This window comes from Mixophyes fleayi, chromosome 4, assembly GCF_038048845.1.
Source record: "Mixophyes fleayi isolate aMixFle1 chromosome 4, aMixFle1.hap1, whole genome shotgun sequence".
Lineage (NCBI taxonomy): Eukaryota > Metazoa > Chordata > Amphibia > Anura > Limnodynastidae > Mixophyes > Mixophyes fleayi.
Window position 1 is genome coordinate 120,697,121 of NC_134405.1, and position 24,630 is coordinate 120,721,750.

The window sequence follows — 24,630 nt, forward strand, 5'->3', positions numbered from 1 at the left end:
ATCCTTTTCTCTTGCATTCACAGTGAAAGTCTTACCTAATTATGTATGATTACAAATAAATGCTGGCAGAGTGACATATCATGCAGAGATAGGTCATTTTGCCAGTACAATGTAATTAAACCGTTGCAGTTGCTTCATTGTATTATAATATTAATAAAGTGTAAGCACGGTATTTTTTAAAATGGCATAAATACTTTATCCAGTTGTGGTTGTACTGTATTATCCACACCCATACTGGCAGGGGCAGGCAGGGGCTGGCTGGGCAGGTGGCTATCTGTCCCATAGTGGGCTAGCTTGGGATGAGTCACTGGGCCACTTGCATATTTTTTCCTTTAAAATAGGCTGTTGAGTTGCATGCTGGTCAGGCTTGGATTGCCTACAAGGGGTGGGGTACGGCATATCGCTGCCGAGTACCCCAACAACACTTACCCCAACATGAGGACTTCGAAGGGCTCCTTCCTGACGATCAGCGATGATGACTACTGTTCAAAGCGGCAATGATTACAAAGCCTTTTATATTGTACATGAGCGCATACTTACATTACCCCCGATTATCACCATGGCGGCGATAATACCGTCGCTATGGCGAATGACATCATGAAGTGGAGACGGCTTCTTACTTGATCGTGATTGGTTGAAGTCGCTTTGAACAGTAGTCGACATCGCTGATCAGCAGGATGGAGCCCTTCGGAGTCCTCATGTCGGGGTAAGTCTTGTTAGGGTAGTCAGCATCGATATGCTGACTACCAGTGGCCTACAGGACCCTCAAGAAAATGTCTAAATTCTCAAACTGTCAACAGAGAACTTTGGATGTGGAAGTCACACGTCAACTCGTTATTGCCACTATATCTGTGACTGATGGGCTTACTCTCCACATTGTACTGGTCTCAGTTCATATTATGCCACACATTAGTTCCCCCAATTTCATATATATATATATACACATATTATGATGATTATTTTATTCTAAAACCTTTGATGATATCAACCTCTGCCAAGGGTCTACTAATCCAATTCCTGTATATCATCCATAACACTCCCAACGGGTATTTGGAAGCTGTACACACTTACAACTAAATGGAATGTTTAGTGCTGATCCAGGGAAAAAAAATATTCAGTTGCCTGGCATACAATTTGACATTTTGTCTGCTAGAGAATTTAGCTTTACTTGTATTGTGTACTTTACCTCCAGGTTATCAATTTAAAATAAGTGTACTGTCTTTGGGGCAATCTTGCTTATCTAAATGAAACAGTGTACATTTTATTAGCCCACCCACTCACATAATGTTATCACTGGCTCACAAGCTGCAATTAGTACACTCCATAATGAGTGCCTGATTACACTGTTTGTCTCCAGCAAGGACATTTCAACTGTATATATATTACTAGATACAGTGGGCCTGCTTCAGTAAGGAAAGTAAGGCAAAAAAATAGTATGTTTTCTCCTAGACAAAACCATGTTACAGGCAAGGGATGCGGGTGCAAATTAGTTTATTATTTTTCACATAAGATAAATATTGGCTGTTTTTTACTGTAGCACACAAATACTTGATAGCCTTATTTGTACACTGAAATTTAAGTTGATCTAGAACATGCTCTACGCCAACTATAAATCTACCATCACATTTTAAATTTGCCTCCCCTCCAATGCAACATGGTTTTGCCAAGGTGCAAAGTTACTCATTTTTCTGCTTTACTATCCTTAATGGATCAGGCCCAGTATATGTTAACTGAAAGCAAAAGCCAAGTCAACAGTTATATTTACTTTTACACTGTCCCTCCCCCCTCCCCTCCAACTTTCTGGTCACCAGTCACTCACTGCAGGACCATGTGAGGAACAGCTTGTGTTCAGCAATGATTTACATGGTTCAATAACTCTAACAAGGAATAGCAGCCAGTGGTGAGGATAAAACAGAAACCTCTATGTGGAATATTTCTTTCTATCTTGCATATGGACACACTTAAGCAGAAATGTCAGCTTTATCGACACTAATGTCATAATAACTGTATTATGCTGCTTATATATAATCCTGCAGCATTATGGTGGTTGGGAAAGTTTCAGCATCTGATTGAGTCTATGGCAATATTCCTGACAGTGTGAGAAAAATCTATTTTTTTAAATGACCCTAAGATCGATGAACTATATGACAATATAAATAAATACATTAGAAAGAAGATACTTGTATTCCAAGTGACATTTAGAACATCTCTATTCAGAAAACCTGTGCAAATGCCCCAGGTATATTGACGAATATTTGGCTAAGTTTAGACCGTGAGAATGACATGTCAGCGCAGTGATCTTTAGATCAAGTCAACCAGCTACTAATTGCATACGGAACTTCAAGCAAGTTGCATTGACATGTTCTCGCATCTGGAATGACACTGACAGGTCTATAGTTGTATTCCTAAGCTTTAGGAATAAATTATCCAGGGTAAAGTATTGTAATAAGAAACATAACTATCAGCAAAACATCCCTCTTTTATCTAATTAGTACTATGGGCTAGATTTACTAAGAATCGTGTTTGGTGGCGGTTTGAAACCGCCACTCATCGCCAGCGGTTTAGTGGTTCAAACCGCCGCATTTACTATAGGGCGACTTGAGGCTTCAATTTAAAATGACTGGCGATGTGTGGCGGATTGAAAAAGCTAAACCGCCAGCGGTTTTGTCCAAACCGCCGGCGGTTTGGATGAAACCGCCACAAAACCGCCACAAAACCGCCAGCCAAAAGACAGGACAGGACAGTTTTAATACCTGCTTCAGAATGGCTTGATAGCTTAAATATGCTGTTTGAACTATTTTGCCATTCAGAACATTAGAGAAAGTACCATTGACATTTAAATTATGTTGGCAATCATTATTTATTGATTAAGGGGCAAAATGAATAAAATATTATCTTATGAGGGAATAAAAAATTTTCATTATATAAAGGGGATAAAATTATTTAATTATTACATTATTTGGACAATATGTCATGACAAATTGTGCAACATAAATAATTATATCCACCATTAACAATCATTTATTAATATTGTATATTCACATTTTCTACAAAATATAATGCTATAACAGTGTCCCTTTAAAAAAAAAATATAAAAAAAAATTATTTCATAAATTATTATTACATTTATTTTGTCCCTTTAGCAATAAATAATGATTTTCCAAATGATTAAAATATCAAAGGTGCTTTCTCTTATGTTCTGATTGACCAAATACCTGAAACAGCACACTGTTTGAACAATCTCGCTGCTCACAAGCAGCGCTTTCATTTTGGTCTATTGAATGGCGGTTTTCCGGTGGCTTTATAAACCCCCTAATAGTAAATCCGGCTGTTTGTATGTTGAACATTGTTGAAACCGTCATGGCGCTTTATACAGAGGCGGGTTTGAAAACATAATTTCTGGCCGTTTGGACGGCGGGTTTAGCCTTAGTAAATCCGGCGATGGCTAAACCGCCGCCAAACCCGCCAAAAGTCGGCGGGTTTACAAACACGCCTGTTAGTAAATCTAGCCCTATGACTGCATTGGTAAACTAATGTTTGGTAGCAAGATGTTGCTGTCTTTTATTTCCTCTTGTCATACTTAGGCTAAGTTGTATGTTTATATAGAAAAAAACTCTTGACGCTATTAGACAACACCACAACCCTAACCAAATTCCAACATCTTTATGGACCTTGCTGTAAAACAAAACAAAGAAAAAGCATTTTTGGTATTATTTACAAAACATTCTTAGCCCACCCCCTCCTTCAACCGTATACACTATTCTAGATGAGGTTCCAACACCAGACAGCATCCTCCATTTTCTGTCCTTAAACTTCTACTCTTCTATGGATAAGTAGCATGTTTTAAATCCAAAATGCTTAACCTTACACCAGGGGCAGGCTTGGCTGGGGGGGCATCTGCTCCCCGGGCCAGCCCCATAGTGGGCTACCTTTGGCTGGGTCACTGGGCCATCTGCATTTTTTCCCTTTAAAATGCTCCTAATAGGTTGCTGAGTCGAGTCCTGCCCTCTGGGCCAGGGCCGCCTTTCCCATTGGGCACGCTGGGCAGGTGCCCGGGGGCCCTGCAGCCCAGGGGGCCCTCCGGAGGCAAAAAAAAAAAAAAAAAACCCTGAAGAAAATACTTACCGTGCTGTCAGCTGGTTATCCGGCTCCCTCCCTGGTCTCCTCCTCCGTTGCGCTGGCAGTGCATGTCGGGCGTGACGTCATCATGCCCGCCCGACATCCATTGCGGAGCGTGACGGAGGAGGAGACCAGGGAGGGAGCCGGATCGCCAGCTGACAGCACGGTAAGTATTTTCTTCTTTTTTTTCAGGGTTTTTTTTTTCCCTGCCTCCGAAGGTCCCCCCTGGGCTGCAGGGCCCATATATATAATCATTATTATTTTTTTATATATAGGGGCCCCGGTGCACTGCTGTGCCCGGGGGCCCAAGAGGTTCTTAAGAGGGCCCTGCTCTGGGCTAAAATTTGACAGCCCTCCCCTGCCTTACACGTGTTTATATTTACACATCAAATCTTTTATAAATGTAAAACCACAATATATCCAACTTTTTATATAGTATACATCCTGTCAAACATTAATTTCTCTGAAAGCACACTGGTGAGGTCATCAGCTGACCATGATTGCCAACTTGCTGACTCTCTCCTCTATGAAACCCGGGGGAGGTGTCAAGTGGCTTGTGTGGAGGGGGTATGGCACAGCATATCGCGCCATTTGACCCCACACAATATGGGGTGGGGCCAAAATTACGTGATTTGCAATCAGTTGCATCATTGAGGTCCCTGTCATGCCTACGTTGCTAGGATGAGGGCAGGGGGTGAGAAGGCAGCCTGCTCTGCCCGGAGTCCAGGAGAGATACCCAAAATTAGGGACTCTCCCGGACATTCCAGGGGAATGTGCAAGTATGTGTTATGTGCAGCTTGTATTGTGCTGTTCGTGCATTCAAGCCAACATCATGTCTATGGGTAACTTGCCCACAGATCTGTTCATGTAGCAATTATATTGAATGAATGAATCATCTTTCATGTTGGAACTCTTAGGTACTCCTCTTAAACACTTGAGATTTGAAAAATCTGCTAAAGGGTTATGTTGCAAATGCAGCTGTAAAGTATAAATTTGCATCTGTACAAACCATGTTGCAATTTAGTATTTTGCATGGAAGTGGTAGGCAGAACGAGTGCTGGTGAAGTGACGTACATGAACAGAGGCACAATCATGCCCAATGCCACATATTTGTGGCTAAGGATGACAGGTACAATAGTAAACTTTTGTTATATTATTTATCATTCCCAAAACCCCATTAGAGATAATGGGCCTGATTTATTAAGGCATATGCACAACGAACGTAAATTGCATTTCTATATATGGAGTGGGACCCCAGGTAAGCAATATTCTGCATTATTGTTTAATTTTCAAATTTCAGTTTTAAATAGAATTAGCCTTTAAAGTGTGTCTTATTATATGGAAGGGTAATAAATATTATTACCCTTTCATATAAGACACACTTTAAAGGCTAACATTAATGGAGAATATTGCTTACCTGGGGTCCCACACCATCTGATGGGATCACGATATCTGCCTTGGACAACATGCTGCCTATATCATAAATGTCTACCTATCCTCACTGCTGCCAAAGCAGCTTTTATTCATACAGTCAAATGACAACACGCTGCCTGCAGAGGTGAAAAGAGCTCCCGAACATGGCAGAGCAGGTGGGTCCTGCCAGATGGAATTCCTGATCCCAGGTAGTTGATACTTAGCATTAATGTTTAACCTGTGGAATTTCACCCAAAACTGAATTTTCAGTTTTAGGTGGAACGATCCATTAAAGGACCACTAATGCTTAAATCATAGTTATCTATTATACATCACCCATTACCAAACACGGCCTCAGATGGACAGAGCTTACTGCTTGGCCCAAGCAACATTATCACTCAACAATTTGCTCACATATGTGATAGGCTCCTACTTGAACACATTTGTTTATTAATGTTATTGGTAGCTCATTTGCATAAATCAATGTGTAGTTTAGGATTAGTGGTACTTTAAAAGGTATATTAGAATATTGGCTCTGCCTTCAAAATGAATGAAAAACTGATATAGTCTTTACCACATGAACATGGCCTTAGCCTGGAGTAGCCTTAAAATGATTGGTTCATTTCTTGAGGGATCTGCTCTCTACACCAAAGATGAGGACTTCAGAGCAACCTGTAAACACTGTCAAGGTTCTCACAGTGCACAGTAAAATCTAACATGGTCAAAGCAAATAAAATTGATATTCTTTCTGCGTTAGAAAAACAAGCAAACACTAATAGAAAAAATGAAAACAAATTGCATGACTTTTTATTTCCATACAGCACAATGCAAGACCACTAGAAATGGTTGACATGTTTCAGACATGCTGACAACCTTTGATGGATGTGTTGCATGTTTCATTTGTATATACAAATTATTGCTTTTGTTTGTTTACTTCTGTCTCTTTACTTTATGTGTTTTCTGTTTTCTATATGTACAGTAATTCACACATTTTGAAAAATCAAATTGCTTACATACCTACATACACAGTTGAGATCATTTATGATGTGCTCCCATTGTGTACCGCAAAACAAGTTGGTTTTGCACCAGTGCACCTTGTTGGTCCGCCACATTTAACTAAAGTGCAAACTAAAATTTTGACTCTATCTTATATCAAATTCTTACCCCCTTTCCCGTAAGTACACCCGTTTCAATTGAATAACAGTTTCTGTTTTTTTCCTAAAATACTGTTCAGTATAGCCTTATTTTTGGCTTAAATAGAGCATGAGAATGAGGGGACACTGGTACTTTTTTATTACATGTACATGTTTTAAAACATTACTCTAAATGCACCTGAAAAAGCATAGATTTGTAATGGCCTGGTTTGTAACCTGGAAACCACCAGTGTAAGTTCCCCAGGCTAGTCAAACCATAGTTGGTGGGCTGTATCTTTCATGCAATTGCCCTGCACATGCTCAGAAACGGACCTCACACAAGTAAACACAATTGCATCCAATTCATGTCCTAACGCAAATGGCAATGCTGACTGCCTGCGACTTAAGGTCGAGCGTTTGCCATCACATTTGTCCAATTCAAGCTCTGACATCTCCGAGGTATGTGATTTTTAGCCATATCATTTGCACGAACTACAAGACAGGTTTAAGTGCGGATTGATAGCAATGATGGAGGCGTATGCATGCAAGTAATATAAATTATAAAATGCATTTTATGTACTAAAAAAAAAAATATGTATTTTCATTAATGATTATGATATTAAGAGGTGTTAATTTATTTAATGGGTTTTCTATTTGTCATACGTTGTGATGGGACTTTACATTGCACATATACATGTGCGTCTCCTGCAGTCTGTTATGTCTGCATACTGCAAGTACCGTGTAGCCAGAGCTATATTCAAATGGAAACATTTCTTGATATCCGATTATACTTTAATATACGTGCGTGCAATTAATGTACAATTTTTTTAAATGCACATACGCCACTATTTTTATAAAATGTGATATCTCAATTGAATAAAAGACTTTCCAAAACCCTCATTGCCTATTTTATTGGTCCATTGTAGTCCAAATTAGGACATACTGTCACGAGCCGCGGCGGTACTCGCAGCCGCCGCGGCTCGCTTCCCATGCGCCCCAGCGTCCCAGCCGTCACCTTGACGACCGGGACGTCATTTCCTCCTCCTGTCCGGCCGTCACCAGGGCAACGGCCGGACGCTACTTCATTAGCGCTGCGTCCCGGCGGTGCTGGTAGCCGGGCGCATGCGCATTAAGTGTCAGTCGTCAGGGTTGATTATCAGGCGTTAGCCTGCAACTGTGTGTGTTCAGGGACTAGCCCTGATTGGTACTGCTCTGTACCTGTAATTACTCTGCAGGTGTGTGTACAAGTCCTGATTGGTCTATGTCTGTATTTAAGGCAATGAGGTCTGCTGCCTCATTGCCGGTTACAGCTTCTGTGCTCCAGTCTGCTGACCTGCTTGTTCCAGTTCCTGTATCCTGTATCTACGTTTTGACTTCCCGTGTATGACCCTTGGCTTCGTATTGGACTTTGCTTGTGTTTCCTGTGACCCTGATCCTTGGCTCGTTTACCCGTTCTGCTACTTTGCCTGTGACCTCTGACCTCAGCTTGTTCATTGTTACTGTTACCTGCTGCCGGCCTTTGACCTCTGCGTGGACCTGACTCTTCTTGCCTGGGTTCTCCCCAGCCGGTACACACTTCACGACCCTCTGTCAGTCTGCAGCCCAGTCTGTCCCCACCATCAGGGGCTCCAGTGAACACCTGACTGGCAGAGTAGACTCCGGGTTGTGTTGTGCCGGCTGGAGGAGTTCCTAACACATACCCAGAAGTATTTTACCCTGTTGGAGAACTGTCCTCCACCCCCATAGAGACAATAGCCGTGTGCTGATCAGCACTATAGCAGGTGGCCCTCATGGTCCTTGTCTCCCTGTTATAGTGAAAATCAACCAAGGTTGCCTAGCATGGGGGCTAGTTGAGGGTTTAGAGGAGAAAATGCTGCTTGAATATCCATGAAAATGTTCCCTTTCTACCTGTTTATTGCATTACAATAACCTCATTTCTGCGTTGCTCCACAATGTAGGGCACACTGGTGCATCGACTTCATACTTCACTAGGAATAACTTCATTCTGCCCAACTCCTCACTTATGCGTCCATCTTATTCTGCAAACATGATGCCCTGATGGTGCCTTGCTTAAACTAATTGCTATGCACTAGCGTGCTTTACATGAACAAAGAGGGCCACAAAATATTTAGGTTGGGTTCCCAACTTTCATTGCAATATAGTCTATGCTACCATGAAAGTTATAATCAATCATTTTTGAATATTATTTTGTACACATGTATGATTTATGTGCAGCAATATAATAAAAATGAATATAGTAATAATAATACACTTAGTTTGAAGCCATTAGTAAAGGAAGTGTGTCATAAACTGAACATGGGTCCAAATCTGAGCCTGAAAAGTCTTATATGTGACTTGGACAATATGTTTCTCTATGTGCACCTACTTGCCGGCCAAGCACACTTCAGGGTGCCTGCTCATTTTCCATCGCTGGAGCTGCCCCTGGAGAATCAATCTGTGCCTAGTTTTGCAATCCACTTGACAATGTACATGGTAATGACATAAGCATTATTTGTAAATCAAATCAACAACACTTTAGAACCATCCCATTCATTAATCTCAACTTTTATATTTTTCTCCTAAAATACTACCAGGTTTAGTCTCATTTACTGCTTAAATGAACCATGAGACTGTGGGAATATCAGTATTGTGTTGTTACATGTCGCTTTAGGCGTGGTTAAATGTTTTCATTACACATGTCATTGTGTGTCTACAGAGCACCCAGTACAGCAACTTCTTGGGGGCCCTTCCACAGCTGCAGAAGGGGAGTGGCCACACCAGATTGGTGACTCCTCCTACTAACCAGGATGTTCACGGTCCCCCAGACAATCTCTGGTACACTGTACATACTCCCCCCACCTCTCGGCGTCCCTGTGCATCTAGAAATCATCTAGAAACGTGTGTTCCCATAAAAGTGCGACTGTAAGGTGCAAAATGCATCCCATTGAAATGGAAACAATATCTGTCACTTCAAAGGTGGTGTAAAAATCAAGTCCTTTTGTGGGGATAGCATGGCCCTGTGTCCTCCTGCAAAGCAGCTGACAGTGCACACCTAAGCACACCTAGAGATGGGACTAAAACAGTGGTTCCCAAACTTTCTTAGTTCGAGGCACCCTTAGGGTCACCATAATCTTTCTAAGGCACCCCTAAGCCAAAATAATTACCGGGTAGTCCCGTTTTTTAAATAGTTGAGTCAAAATGACGTAAGATGTATATAGGCCCCTTCACCATCACATTGTGCCCCTTCATCATATCACTGCGCCCCTTCACCATATTACTCTGTCCCCTTCTTTACCGTCTCTCTCTGTCCCCCTCCTTCAGCGTCTCTCTCTATCCCCCTTCAGCGTGTCTCTCTCTGTCCCCCTTCAGCGTGTCTCTCTCTGTCCCCCTTCAGCGTGTCTCTCTCTGTCCCCCTTCAGCGTGTCTCTCTCTGTCCCCCTTCAGCGTGTCTCTCTGTCCCCCTTCAGCGAGTCTCTCTGTCCCCCCCTTCAGCGTGTCTCTCTCTGTCCCCCTTCAGCGTGTCTCTCTCTGTCCCCCTTCAGCGTGTCTCTCTCTGTCCCCCTTCAGGGTGTCTCTCTGCACCCTTCAGCGTGTCTCTCTCTGTCCCCCTTCAGCGTGTCTCTCTGTCCCCCTTGAGCGTGTCTCTCTGTCCCCATCAGCATGTCTCTCTATCCCCCTTCAGCGTGTCTCTCTATCCCCTTCAGCATGTCTCTCTGTGCCCCCCTTCAGCGTGTCTCTGTGTCCCCCATCAGCGTGTCTCTGTGTCCCCGATCAGCGTGTCTCTCTGCCAGAGCCGTAACTTAGAATTCTAATGCCCTGGGCGAGAAAGACAAATGCAGCCCCCCTAGCCCTCAATTTTAACCAAATTAACCTAAAATATTCCTAAATTGCGCCCCCTTCAGCGTTGCGCCCTGGGCGGTCGCCCCTGTCGCACAGCCCTAGTAACGGCCCTGCTCTCTGCCCCCTTCAGTGTGTCTCTCTGTCCCCTTCAGCATGTCTCTCTGTGCCCCCCTTCACTCTCCTTTACTTACCTTCTTTCCTGACGCCCTCTCTGCTGCTGCTCCTCACTGAGGCTGACGGACGTGATGACATCACGCCAGACAGTCAGTGAGGAGGAGGATCCGGCGCTGGATGATTGGTAAGATTTTTGTTTTGTTTTGGGTTTTTTTTGATAGGGCGATCGCGGCACCCCTGTGACAGCGCCGCGGCACCCCAGTGAGCCACGGCGCACAATTTGGGATCTGCTGGACTAAAATCTATACACTTCCCCATAAAATCTTTTGCAAAAAGTAGGCACATAGCAAAATTTACATATTAGTTTTATACTCCTACAATTTGCAAACGAGCTTAGAATATGCATTGCTGGTTGTTGTAAATTGAATATTTAATGATCTAATTCAGGCAACAATAGGAGAGTATGTAATGGGTAAACTAATTATTTTAAATTCTTTTTTTCTATAATGAACTTAATTCCTTTCAGGTTCTAAAAGTAAACACAGGCATGCCAGCTTTTGAGAGTCACTCACTGTGAATGAGTGACATTAAAAAATGACATGCCACATATTTCCAGCTCCACTTTTGAAGCAGGAATAATGCTCTGGCAGCTGGCTCGACTCAATAAAGTAACATTTTCTTGCATGTGCTTTATAATGTTTTGTGCTGGAAAGAAGACAATTATTTGTCAAAGACACAAATAAACCTACTTACAAAAGATTTCCCAAAGCTTTTGTTTAGCTTTTCTGTTTAGTTATATAAATGGGGAAACCAAGGATTTCAAATATAGTAATTCTTTAATGTAAATGGCACAACTAATTCCCTGTTCCATTATGAATGTAATATAAAAGGTAAACAATGAGCAAATCAAATGGTTGATAAAGTAAACCAGCATTCATGTTTTATTTTATTCATTAATTAACAGTATCTCCGCTTAAATAAGCTTGAAGTATTTTGCTGCATTAAGACCACTTCAGGGCTTAAATGACAGATGTTGTGATTTGGTATTGAAATGCTCCGTTAAGCTGTTAGCAAAGAATTATTTATTTATTAATAGGTTTTTAATAGTTTTTTTTATATGGAGTCTACATATTGCACATCACTTTACAGAGAAAATGTAATCATTCACATTAGTCTCTGCCCCAGTGAAGCTTACAATCGATATTCCCTACCACATGGACACACACTTACACTTTTTTTGTTTGGAAAGGACTTGTACGGCTCTTCCGTGCAAAAAAAAGGTGAAAAGACCAAAAAAGTACACATGGTTGCGGAAAATTAAAGCCCTCCTCAAAAGAGGAAGGACCCTCTATCCCCAACCCACAAGACCACAAGATCCCTTAGGGGGCAAGGGTCTGAAGGCCACTTTTCGTCACAAGCCTAGGGAGGGTTGCTTTGACCTGGGATCCACCGAGGCTTCACCCAGAGCTCGAAATCATGGGATGGCGTCAGGAGTTTTGAAGGCGGTTGGACCCACAGGGCCATCCCCCCTTCTAGATCATCGGGGAGGCGGGCCTATAAGGGCCTACCACACACCTAGATACTGTGAAAAAAAAACCCATAAAAGTGAAGATGACAATCAAGATGTGAAATAAATAGTGTTGTGAGTTTACAGACCCAGCCTATTGGTCGGACTAAATATAAAAATTCTCCTTCACAGTCAAAAAGCCAGGGAGGTGGTGAATAAGAGAAAGTGGTATAAATGTGCAAAAGTCATGTGCCAGGGGTGATTTATGGCACCCCTGGGTCGCCACTCCGGAGGCACATTTAGTCCCAGGCTTTTAGCACCGTCTCAAAACCATCCAGCCAGAGGATCAAATGCAGCATGTCCTTACAAGGACAGATACTACAGTTGATCGTAGCCGAAAGGCAGAGAACTACACACAAACATACACACACATACGTTAGTTTTAATTTCATCAGAAGCCAGTTAACCTTCCATAAGTTTCTTTGGAGTGTGGAGGATGTCAGAGTAACTGGTGGAAACCTATGCAACCACAGGGAGAACTTTCAAAATCCACATAGGGCCATGGTCAGATTGAAACCAATGATCATAGTGCTATGAGGCAGCAATGCGAACCACTGTGCAAATGTGCCCCCCACAAAGGATGTCAATTTAATGGTATACACATTTTAAAGATATTAGTTTATCTCTGGCAATAATTAATTCTTACGGTGTGTTTACATATATGTCTGCTGACTTGCTTAAAAATTAGCATGGAAGCAAAAATATTTGCTTAGGAGGATGATGACAAGGTCGGGGGCCCATGGGATGCTAAGTAGAACTGCTGCATGTTTCCCCTACCTGTCCTGAAAGACTCATGCAGAAGAACACCAGCCCTTCTGTGATGAAACATGTTGGCTCATGGCTTGGCTTGGCCTGCCGTAAGTTTCAACTCATTTAGGCAAAAGATGATTGGCTCACATCATAGAGAGATAGGCCTTGTTGTTTATACCTATCTACCTGTAGTGTTATATGAAGCTTGAAAAAATGTAACAAGTTATCTACATTAGGGAGCACCGCCTTTCATTTTTTTGATTCCGTTATTACTTCTTAGTTTGGGTTCATATATTTGTACTAGTCTCTCCAGCTGTTTAGCTAGCCATTTTCCAGCCTGCAGCATCTGCCCTCTTTATTGGCTTTGACATGGGCATATCTGCTACAGCAGCCAAGTAGCAGATATGGCCCTCTGCTGTCGCTCCCTGTGCAAATGCCACCATGCTTGTGGGTAGCATGGTGGCTTAGTGGTTAGCACTTCTGTCTCACAGCATTGGGATCATGAGTTCAATTACTGACCATGGCCTTATCTGTGTGGAGTTTGTATGTTCTCCCCGTGTTTGCGTGGGTTTCCTCCAGGTGCTCCGGTTTCCTCTCACACTCCAAAAACATACTGGTAGGTTAATTGGCTGCTATTAAATTGCCCTTAGTCTCTCTCGCTCTGTGTGTGTGTATGTTAGGGGCTTTAGATTGTAAGCTCCAATAGGGCATGGACCGATGTGAATGAGTTCTCTGTACAGCGCTGCAGAATTAGTGGCTCTATATAAATAAATAGATGATGATGATGATGATGCTCTGGGCCCTTCTATCCTCTGTCATCTCCTCTGAGCACTGTACACAGAGGAAATAGCTGGTGTACGTGGTCAATAGGGAGCTTAATGAGATCTCTGTTGTGTGATAGACAAGACATTTGAAGCAATAGAATGCTGTGCACATGAGCTGACACTTTCCTGTTCCCTTCCCCACTGAGCAAAAAGCGCAGAACAGCCCTGGCCTAGTAAGTGAGTGGTAAGTAGAGGCAGAGTGTGCTCCCTCTAGAAACACTGGAGACCCCCTTAAAATGTTGCTTTTGGGCTGTAAAATACATCAATACATTTTCAGCTAACAGGTTGAGCTTGTTTAACCTTGTCAGAACTTGTTGGCAAAAGAACATTTCATTTTGGCAGGCCTACAGAAATAAAGAAACATAGAGGAGCATCAGAGCTGTCAAGTCTCACAAGTCTGTTATTCTTTTTCATTTTTTTGTATAACTCCTGGTCTCACAAACGTTATCTCCCAATTTCCCAGATTGTAAGCGCGTGGAAGACAGTGGGTCAAATTCTTCCCATCCACTGACTTTTTCTTTAACTTTAACGTTATTTTGAGATGATGTAGAATCAGACAGGACAACCTGCAGGGGGATATAAAACAATTTTTCATTAATGATTATAGTACAAGGAGTTCATACATTTTTTTATAAAATTTTTTTGCATGCTTTCTGGTGGGAATTTATTTTGCACATATGCATGAGTGTATCCGGCAGCCTGCTGTTCTGCCTGTCTACATATAACATATTCACCCATATTCAAATAGAAGAGATCCGCTTGTATTTGAATTCGGACAATGTGCATACAAGTTTCCTGCAGTTTTCTTTTTTAAACACAAGCATTCACATTGCGTTCGTCAGCTCACCTGGTAGTTGTAGCTGTTGTGTGTGTGCGATGTTTCTTTAGACAGTATGGGGTTTAGGCCCTTTGTAAATTTAATTTCCAGACCCATGTGGACCTTAATCTGGCACTGGGCGGGGGGAAGTTTTATGACAAGAACTGAATTGCAACGTTCTATACTACCGACTGAATTCATTTAAGTCAATGTTTTATAATAAATGTAGGCAGAATATATTTATTATTTTAAAGAATATGAAAAAAATGACTTATTCATAAATGCACGTTTTGCAGAGAAACGTGGTGTGATATGCAAAATCGTGAGTTCAGAAGCCAAAATCTATAAGTATCACATAAATTTGTTAAAAAAGCTTTTTCATGGCAGAACTGTGTTATCATTATTATAATTATGATGATGTGAAGCGACAATCTAGAACACTGATTTCTGCCGTTATGGAGTGGAGGGCATAGGGCAGGCAAATGGAAACCAGGGCTCTCAAGTGGGGTCTAATTTTTCTGCTGTTCCGTGCAACTGAAATGTAATTTTCGCATTGAAGCGATAAACCAGATTTCATTGTTAACATGCCAGGACAGTCCCGGCACTTCCAGTACAGAAGAATATTTGGCTGCACTCAAAATGTGATGAGAGAAAAGTTTGCTTGACTGTGAAACTTTGCTGGACTGTGCTCCTAAAACAGGGACCAGCAGAAACAGGAGAGCAGACCTTGGGGAAATTTGAAATTTAGAGTCCAATATCTGTTCAAGCATTGTGTAAATTTCTCTCCAAAATTTCAGCACAGTGCCACCAGATATGGATGAAATTCCCTCTAAGTCCACAGCCTGGGCAGCATAAGGGGGGAGTAGTTGCAAATATCTTATGCAGTTTGTTGGTACAAGGTAACATCTAGAATTTATTTTCTATGAATATTCTTTGATCAAATTGGAAATGGAAGCCCTGGAAACTCATATATCAGAGGCCCCAGGTCCCTCTCCATTCAAGCTCATGTCCAAATGATGGTTCTGCAGTAGCAGTCAGGAATAAATGACAGAGTATAGAGATCATCCTCTTCCTGTTAGGATTATAATAACACTTGCTCTTGAATTGAGTAAGGATCCTGAATAGTAGCCTTATAAGCAAGTACTCTAAATAAGAGAATATATCACAGTATTCGAATGCTAGAAAGAGGTATACCATATTTTTACAACAGGGAATCCAAAGACCTTCAACTCATTCAAGCAATAAAGTCATAAATTAACTTAGTTCCCCTGTTGATTCTTCTCCAGGGATAATTACATAAAGAAGAGTCAGATGGAAAATCAGGATTATCCTAGACCGAGGTTATTGGAGAAGGTATTGTAGTTAGCTTAAATCTCTTAGTGGAGTACAGCCAGGTAGATCTGGAAAAAATTAATAATAGGATCTTTAAGATCAATTACTGATCAAGTCAGTTTACACCCACATTTCTTTTTAACTGTGTCGAGAAGTGATCATACCCACTAGATTGCTCCTGGCATTCTGACTGATGAATGGCTGATGCTGTGCACCAATTAGTGTTCTGGAATCTTTCTAGTGAGTATAGCGGCTTCCTTTTACTTCCTCTTCATTGGAACTCTGGAATTAAAAATCTATATTTGGGTGGAACGAGCTTTGGGTAAGATTGCAGTTTCTGATTGGCCCATTCACTCACACCAGCTCCGCCACCATTATAGAATTGGAGGATCCCTGGGAAAAACGGCTGTATGGAATAGGGGAGGGGAGTCAGCAAACCAGGTGGTAGTTGAAAGAGCAGCTTTAACAACAGTGGAATGTAAACAAGTGTTTTGGAGAACCAGCTTTCAGGAACCACTAACAGAGCATGTTTTCCAGTTCTCCTCACAGAATTGCAACTGAAATGATTAGTACCACTTGTGAATCTTTTAAACTTAATATACCTGTGCCCCAGCTAGGAGATGTGGGAAAAAATACACTGTTAGCGGTGGTCCCTGGGGACCAGCTTTTAGAAACACTGTACATAACAGCAATGTAATTAATAGGAAATTATTAATGTACTGAATAACTAAGCCATAGATCGGAAACCTGATATACACATAATTTGTAGATAAAAAAGTTTGAGCACCTTATATAGAGTGATGACAACATGAAGTACATCTATGATAGGCAACATGGTGCGATTCACAATTTCAATCTTGCATGTCATGAAAATTAACTTTCACGTTGTAAACATTTCATTAAAAATTTATAATAAAACATTAGTTACATTTTGGCCATTAGGGCAGCTGGCCAGCAGATTCCTGGCAATAAACAGTTATTCTAAGTAGAAATGTGTAAGATTTTGAAAATCTGCAGATAAAATTCTGACAGGTTGTAAATTCCACTTTAAAGCAAGTAAGATAGATTAATATATCATATTGTTTATTACAGCTACAGTTTTATTAAAAACAATCCTCCATTTACATCGAAACACATTTCAATGCGTAATCTATAATTTCACACACCATTGTTGTCAGAGAACTTTGCAGTGAAAGAATTCTCTTTTGAAGAAAAATAATGTACAAACTGCATGTTTTGTGTCTGTGGAGGTGGATAGATGAAATAGCACTGTGGGGTTTGTTCACTGACATTTCTGCTTTCATTCCAGGTGCTCTTGTCAGGACTGATTGGTGTCGTCGCTTGGAAACGGCCTCTCTCACTTGTGGTAAGTAACAACCTAATTATGTCAGGCAGAGCTCTGTCTGTTTACTTGGACAATTGGACCAGCAAGCAAATTGCTGTGAAATGCAAAACACATTGATGTAATGTATTATTTTTCTACGTAATCTATTTTTATTTAGTACCAACAGTTCAATGACACCATATATATATATATATTGTGTTCGATTTGGGCCCGTATGTGCCAGTACAATATACCAATACTTCTCCCCACTTCCTCCAGTTTTTTTCTGGTGTTTCTTTCCTTATGGAGGGCGGAGGCAATCCCCTCACTGCAAGGCTGTTTTATAGTTGACTGAAGCCCATTTTAACTATTTGATTATTCAGCGCCTACGTTTTTGTCCTTTGCTTTGTGTGCAGAACATGTGACCTTTAGATTAACAGACATTGCTTCCTCATCAGTCCACAGTGTAGAAAAGCATTGGCCATTTTCTTTGGTCTACATTACTGATTATAATTGTTATACTCTATGGAGGGCAATCTGGAAGGTCAGTTATCTAGAGGAAACACTAGGGGGATTACCTAGTAAATAATATATAGCAACATCTGTCTGTGTTTATGAGAGAGGCAGACACTTTCCTGGTGCTTCGGTGGTGGGGTAGGGGCGGAGGTCTAATATCATTCCGTGTGACTAGCCTACGCTGTAAGAATATACTTATGGGCTACTAGTATACATGGAAATTCAAAAAGGAGACATAAGAGAGATGTAGGTACACGGGAGGCACACCATGTACATGAAGGAGAGGGGAAGGAAACATATATAGTGTTAAAAGCATCTACAATTAATTTCACACAATAAAAATCCCTCAGGCTCTTGGGGTTTTTGGTGAGGTTAAGGGAGCGGATTGAGAGGGAAGGGGGAAGGGAGCAGGGGCTGTTATTTATTATATATAATTTAAAGGAGACAGTCTATTAAAACTCAGCCTTAAAATCCATATTAAAGTGATGCCAGGCCAGATTGTCCACAAAAGTACTTGTTGTCTGGATGTTGTATGGGATTTACGTTTTAGGAAGATATAGTAATACTTAAAGATTGTTTGCATTTGCTGTGTAAGATCTGGGTATTCTTGCAGGCTCAATCCACTATAGAGTCTTATGGTAGTAATAAACCATGACTGTACTTTACTAGTATATGTACAGTAACCAGTAGCAACTAACCAGACAATAGCTTCCACTGATCAAACTGCACTAGATTGATCAAAGGTAATTGAGAATGGTTACTATGGTTTACTTGCTAATGGCGTTTTTATGAGCGTGATCTTTAAGAGGCACTATCAATTCAGTGCAAATAGGGTAAAAAAGAAAAAAACATACTAAGCTGTACAGGAGAGTTCAAGAAGGTGATAATCTATCATATCCTCCAGCATAAAGAGTGCATAAGCCTTGCTTAAAATATGTTAAACATAATCTTTATTGTATTATTAGTGAAAGCTTCTAAGCAAACTCTTAAAAATGTAAAGCCCATCAGATTCACTAAGACAGCACAGGAGTTGCCACAGGAACACAGGAGCTCCTTTATCATTCTGCTTAACTACATCTATAAATGTAGGCACACTACTTACATTGGACACTCGTACCCAGGGCCGGACTGGGACTAAAAATCAGCCTTGTTATTTGAAGCATACAGGCCCATCTCTGTTGGTGCCGCCGCGCAGCGGCGGCGATGCCAAGGGCGTGGCCACATTATGTTGGAGGCGTGGTCAACATGGGGCATTGATATATACATTATAATAAAACATTACATTTATCAGGCACTCCCCATCCACATCACGCCACCCCCCACCCCAGAAACACATTACAACACCCTAGTCCACTGTTCTTATCTATGCTTCTGACATCCATCAGGGTGGGAACTTCCTGTAGAGTGAGCAGTGAAGCTCTGAGCCTCACAAGATTAATATATCTCATGAGACTTAGAGCTCCTCGGCTTGCTCTGCAGGCTGTGTCCTGTCCGGGGACTTGGAGCAACTATCAGATTCCTCCTGCTAACCATAGCTGGATTAAGGCTCGGGGGGCGCAGGGCACTTAAGACAAGGGGCCTCCTATGATGTAATATGGTTATTAGACACATTTTCAACAAATACACAGGCAATACTGTGAGCACTACTGTTAGATGCACACAGTTCTGCCTTCACAAGCAGTACAATGTGAAGAAGCACATACCTCCCAACTGTCCTTGCAGTCAGACCAAAACCTGACTAAGCGGGACAGTCACCCACCAAATTCAGGACAGTTGGCAGACTGTCCTGCTCTCACCTACCTGACTTGTGGCTGCTGGTGTCTTTAGATCAGTTGCTGCTTGTCTGGATCCTGGAATATTAGGGACCCTATTTGGAAAAAAAATGGGTACATGAAATTTAGAAAACTCCAAGCACAGCTGTTAAATCAATATAGCGCCCACGTTTTAAAATTAGGCCTCACTACAGCCCCAACATCAAAATAATAGCATTCCCATTTAATAAATATACCTATTTCCCTCCCTACATACAGCCCCAGCAATAAATTAATAGTATTTACATTTCATAAATATACCCATTTCCTGCAACCATCACTGCCATTAAATTCATAGTCACATTTAATAAAGAGACCTCTTCCTCCCCAAACTCACCCCCACATTCAATAGCCCCCAAACCACCCCATCTTAAATTAACAGTCCCCTCTATTTCATTGCCCCACAAACAAAATAGCACTTATTAATTAGCCACCATCTACCTCACACCCACTGCATTGCAACATTACTGTGCCCCTTCATCACCACCACACTGTGCCCCCTTATGATCGCACTGCGCCCTCCATGCTACTTTTAACCCCTTCATCACATTCTGCTTTTGCCCCTCTTCATCACCCTGTGCCATGCTGCCCACCCCTTTCTTCATCACCCTGTCCCTATCCCCCCTTTCTTCATTACCCTGTGCCTTTTATGCCCCCCTTCATCCCCCTGTGCCTTTTATGCCCCCCTTCATCCCCCTGTGCCTTTTATGCCCCCTTTTTAATTCCCCTGTGCCTTTTATGCCCCCTATTTTTCATTCCCCCTGTGCCTTTTATGCCACCTCTTTTTCATTCCCCCTGTGCCTTTTCACTCCTTCTACCCCTCCCCCCCCACTTCTTCATCCCCCTGTGCCTCTCTTTGTTTCTCCACTCTTTCACTTACCTCTGTATTTATTTTCTTCTTTTCTCTCTTCTCTTCTTTTCTCTCTTCTCTTCTTTTCTCTCTTCTCTTTTCTTTCTTCTGGGCGCAGCTCCTCACTGAATGTCGGGCGTGACGTCAGCACGTCACGTACGACATTCAGTGCAAACAGGGGGGGAGAGGGACGCTGGCGCCGCGATCATGTGAGTATTTGCATACTCACATGATCGCGGTGGCGACGGAGACCCACTCCCCGCTTCAAAAATAGAAAGAACAAAAGGTTTAAAAAAGTAGGTTAAGAACAAAAAAAAGATTGGAGTGAGGGTGGGCTACGGCGCCGCAATCATGTGAGTATACGAATAGTAACATGATCGCAGCGCAGGGTACCGGAGCGGCCCACACAGCCATCGGCCCTTCTGGCAAATGCCATAAGTGCCAGATGGCCAGTTCAGCCCTGCTCGTACCTTTACTATGCTACACTATTGTACTCTTTACTTGTTTACTTTATATCTATTAGTTGAATCATTACTGTGATTCTGGATCCTGGAAGGTTGAGCAGTTTTATAAATGAACTCATATTGAAACATGTATTAATATGTAGGTTGCACTGTAGGAATTCTACTTTTAAATAGATTGGTTAAAATATAAATATTTGTATAAAGAAGTACATAATGGTGTTCACTGCTTTACATGAATCGAGAGAGACATTGCCAATCCTCAGATGGTACTATAAAACGGGACACGCATTAGGGGTCATTCATAATGGTTAATAATCAAACATCAGTACTCCCCGAACCCACAAGATTACCCCCTTCCAGAGCAGTAACCGTGAATGAAAAGTGCCTTGGTGGGGGGTTAAAACAATGAATGTCCATAAATTGTTTTATTGGCTATTGTCTCGATCAGTTTTGCCACCATTGTTTTTTATGTTTCATGAAAACTTTTTTTTAGTAATAAAAATTACATTTTATTAAAGATTTTTCTTGTACAGAAAAATATTAAGAATGATAAAGTTATGTGTATACTAAATTTTATATCACAAAAATGTAAACATAAAAGAAAAAACGAAAAGGGACAGGAATCATTAAATTAATTTGGTAGACAGCACTCAAAGACATAAAAATCCATGCTTATTCATCTAGTAATATATTTCTTTTCATGGTATGGATGTCTTCATATTGTCGGATTCATCAATAAACATTAATTTACTAATGTAGCGTTTCAGTGGCTAGAACTCAACCATCTTAACCAACTGTTGGTCAGGGCTGGATTAGGATTTGTTGGGTTCCCAGGTCAAGTAACTAATGGGGCCCCAGCACAGTTTTTCCTGAGGGTCCTACATTAGTGCAGTAGGGAACTAAGAAAATGTGGACCAATAGGAAGACACTAGCTCTCTGCTGACGGTTTCCTATTTATCCATGAACCCCAGTCAAAAAGCAAACTAACGTAGTCTTTTGTGTGGTCACTTAGGTTTTGGGGTCCCTTGCCAAACATCCCTAAAGTCTGGCTCTGTGTTCAATGGAAGATTTAGCAGATAGTGCTCTGCTGTTAACAGGAGAAGAAACCCAAGTTCTTGAAATGTTTTTTGAACATAACTGGGCTGCTTTCTAAAAATATTCCTCAATAATTAATTCATCATCAGCAATGAGCATTTATGGCTGACACATATTTGTTGTAAAACAAGAGGAGGTTTGTAGAGAGAGGCCATGAGGCTATGAGACCCACAAAGATACGTCTACCTAAAGATGTATATTAAAGATACATGGAAATCAAATATGGACATATCTGTAAGGGGCGTGATAGATGTGCATCTCCACATCCTTATTATTCTGAATTTACATGTGAGCGTCCCTGACCTGCTTCTCCAAGTGCATTTTGGTGTAAATATAGGACACGTGGAACTCAAAATAATGCACTCAGTGTCCATGCAGTACAACAAATTTTATGCAGGTTGCATTTTTTGTGGGGCAAGGTGGACTGACACTTAAATCAGGCCCTAAGTTTTCATAAATAACCATTTAAAAGGCATTAACTGGAATACTACAAATCTAGCTGTCAAGACAAAGGATCTTATTTGGATTGAGGAAAACCAAGTAAAGCCTACACATTTGCAATTGGACAAACCATGTTTCAAAACAAGAGCTGCAAATGCATTTCTTTCATGCAGGTAAAATACTTTCTGCCTGTTCACACAGTAACCAACTGCTGGGTAGCTTTATTTAAACAGTAGAAAATATCTCCCTCCCAACTATAAGTATGTCTGCACAATTTAAATCCCCAAGACTACAATGCAACATGGTTTTGCCAAAGGGCACGATTGTACCTTCTGGCTAGAAGCATCCAATCCTCTTGTTCTATACCAAAATCCTTACACATTTCTCTGGCAATATTCCAGTTTCATCAGAGGTTATTATGCTATTAATAGCTATTATTCTATGTAAATAACCTCTGAATAAACTGGTATCTTGCCAGAGATATGCGTCAGTTTTTATTAGAGATGGGCGGGTCCGGTTCTCCGAGAACCGAACCCACCCGAACTTTGGGTATCCGAGTACCGAGCTGAGCAGCTCGGTACTCTCCCGCCAATTCCGAATCCAAATCGAGGCCGAACGTCATTGTGACGTCGTCGGATCTCGGGACTCGGTTCTCGCGATACTTCAACTTTATAAATACACGCCTCCACAGCAATCCATCGCCATTTGACAGAGGGAGAGAGCAGGGTGTAGTCATAGGCTAATTAGAGCAGGGACAGAGAAAGAATACAATATTGTTCTTGCAATTGCTCTAACCAAAATCGCTAGTGCAGAGAGGAGGATAGAGGTTTATTATTTTTTCTTCATATTTGGCACTCCCCAGCGCTTTTGGGTTGTCCCCCATAATTGTGCATTAATATTTCTGGCTGTCAAAAGTCATATCTGTCAGCAGTATCTACTCAATAAATGTTAGCACTCCTCAGTGTTTTTGGGGTGTCCTCTCTAATTGTGCATTAATATTTCTGGCTGTCAAAAGTCATATCTGTCAGCAGTATCTACTCAATAATTTTAAGCACTCCTCAGTGTTTTTGGGGTGTCCTCTCTAATTGTGCATTAATATTTCTGGCTGTCAAAAGTCATATCTGTCAGCAGTATCTACTCAATAATTTTAAGCACTCCTCAGTGTTTTTGGGGTGTCCTCTCTAATTGTGCATTAATATTTCTGGCTGTCAAAAGTCATATCTGTCAGCAGTATCTACTCAATAATTTTAAGCACTCCTCAGTGTTTTTGGGGTGTCCTCTCTAATTGTGCATTAATATTTCTGGCTGTCAAAAGTCATATCTGTCAGCAGTATCTACTCAATAAATTTTAGCACTCCTCAGTGTTTTTGGGGTGTCCTCCCTAATTGTGCATTAATATTTCTGGCTGTCAAAAGTCATATCTGTCAGCAGTATCTACTCAATAAATGTTAGCACTCCTCAGTGTTTTTGGGGTGTCCTCTCTAATTGTGCATTAATATTTCTGGCTGTCAAAAGTCATATCTGTCAGCAGTATCTACTCAATAAATGTTAGCACTCCTCAGTGTTTTTGGGGTGTCCTCTCTAATTGTGCATTAATATTTCTGGCTGTCAAAAGTCATATCTGTCAGCAGTATCTACTCAATAATTTTAAGCACTCCTCAGTGTTTTTGGGGTGTCCTCTCTAATTGTGCATTAATATTTCTGGCTGTCAAAAGTCATATCTGTCAGCAGTATCTACTCAATAATTTTAAGCACTCCTCAGTGTTTTTGGGGTGTCCTCTCTAATTGTGCATTAATATTTCTGGCTGTCAAAAGTCATATCTGTCAGCAGTATCTACTCAATAAATGTTAGCACTCCTCAGTGTTTTTGGGGTGTCCTCTCTAATTGTGCATTAATATTTCTGGCTGTCAAAAGTCATATCTGTCAGCAGTATCTACGCAATGGATTCAAAGCAGTCCACATATGATCTAAATGAGCAACCAGGTTCTGTCACCAGTCCTGATGTTAGTGTTCCCAGTACGTCATCTGGCCAAGGCGATGTCAAACAACAGAGTGTTTTCAAATTAGTGCAAAAAACAAAAACCAAAAAAAAATTTACTGTATTGAAGCGAAAAAGCAGTGTAACTGAGCAAAAGTTAAGTGACGATAAAAAAAAAATTGCAAGCATGCCATTCTACACACGCAGTGGCAAAGAGAGAATGAGGCCTTCACCTTTGGCT

The 24,630-nt window shown here is 41.3% G+C and overlaps 1 protein-coding gene across 1 annotated transcript in view; it reads left to right on the top strand.

The window, feature by feature from the left end:
* The window catches only part of ENTREP2 (endosomal transmembrane epsin interactor 2), a 649,682-nt gene that overhangs the window by 216,365 nt on the left and 408,687 nt on the right, over positions 1-24,630 (top strand). Inside the window, exon 2 of the mRNA XM_075208108.1 lies at positions 17,219-17,275. Coding sequence (XP_075064209.1) covers positions 17,219-17,275 — 57 coding nt within the window. The remainder of the gene's footprint in view (positions 1-17,218; positions 17,276-24,630) is intronic.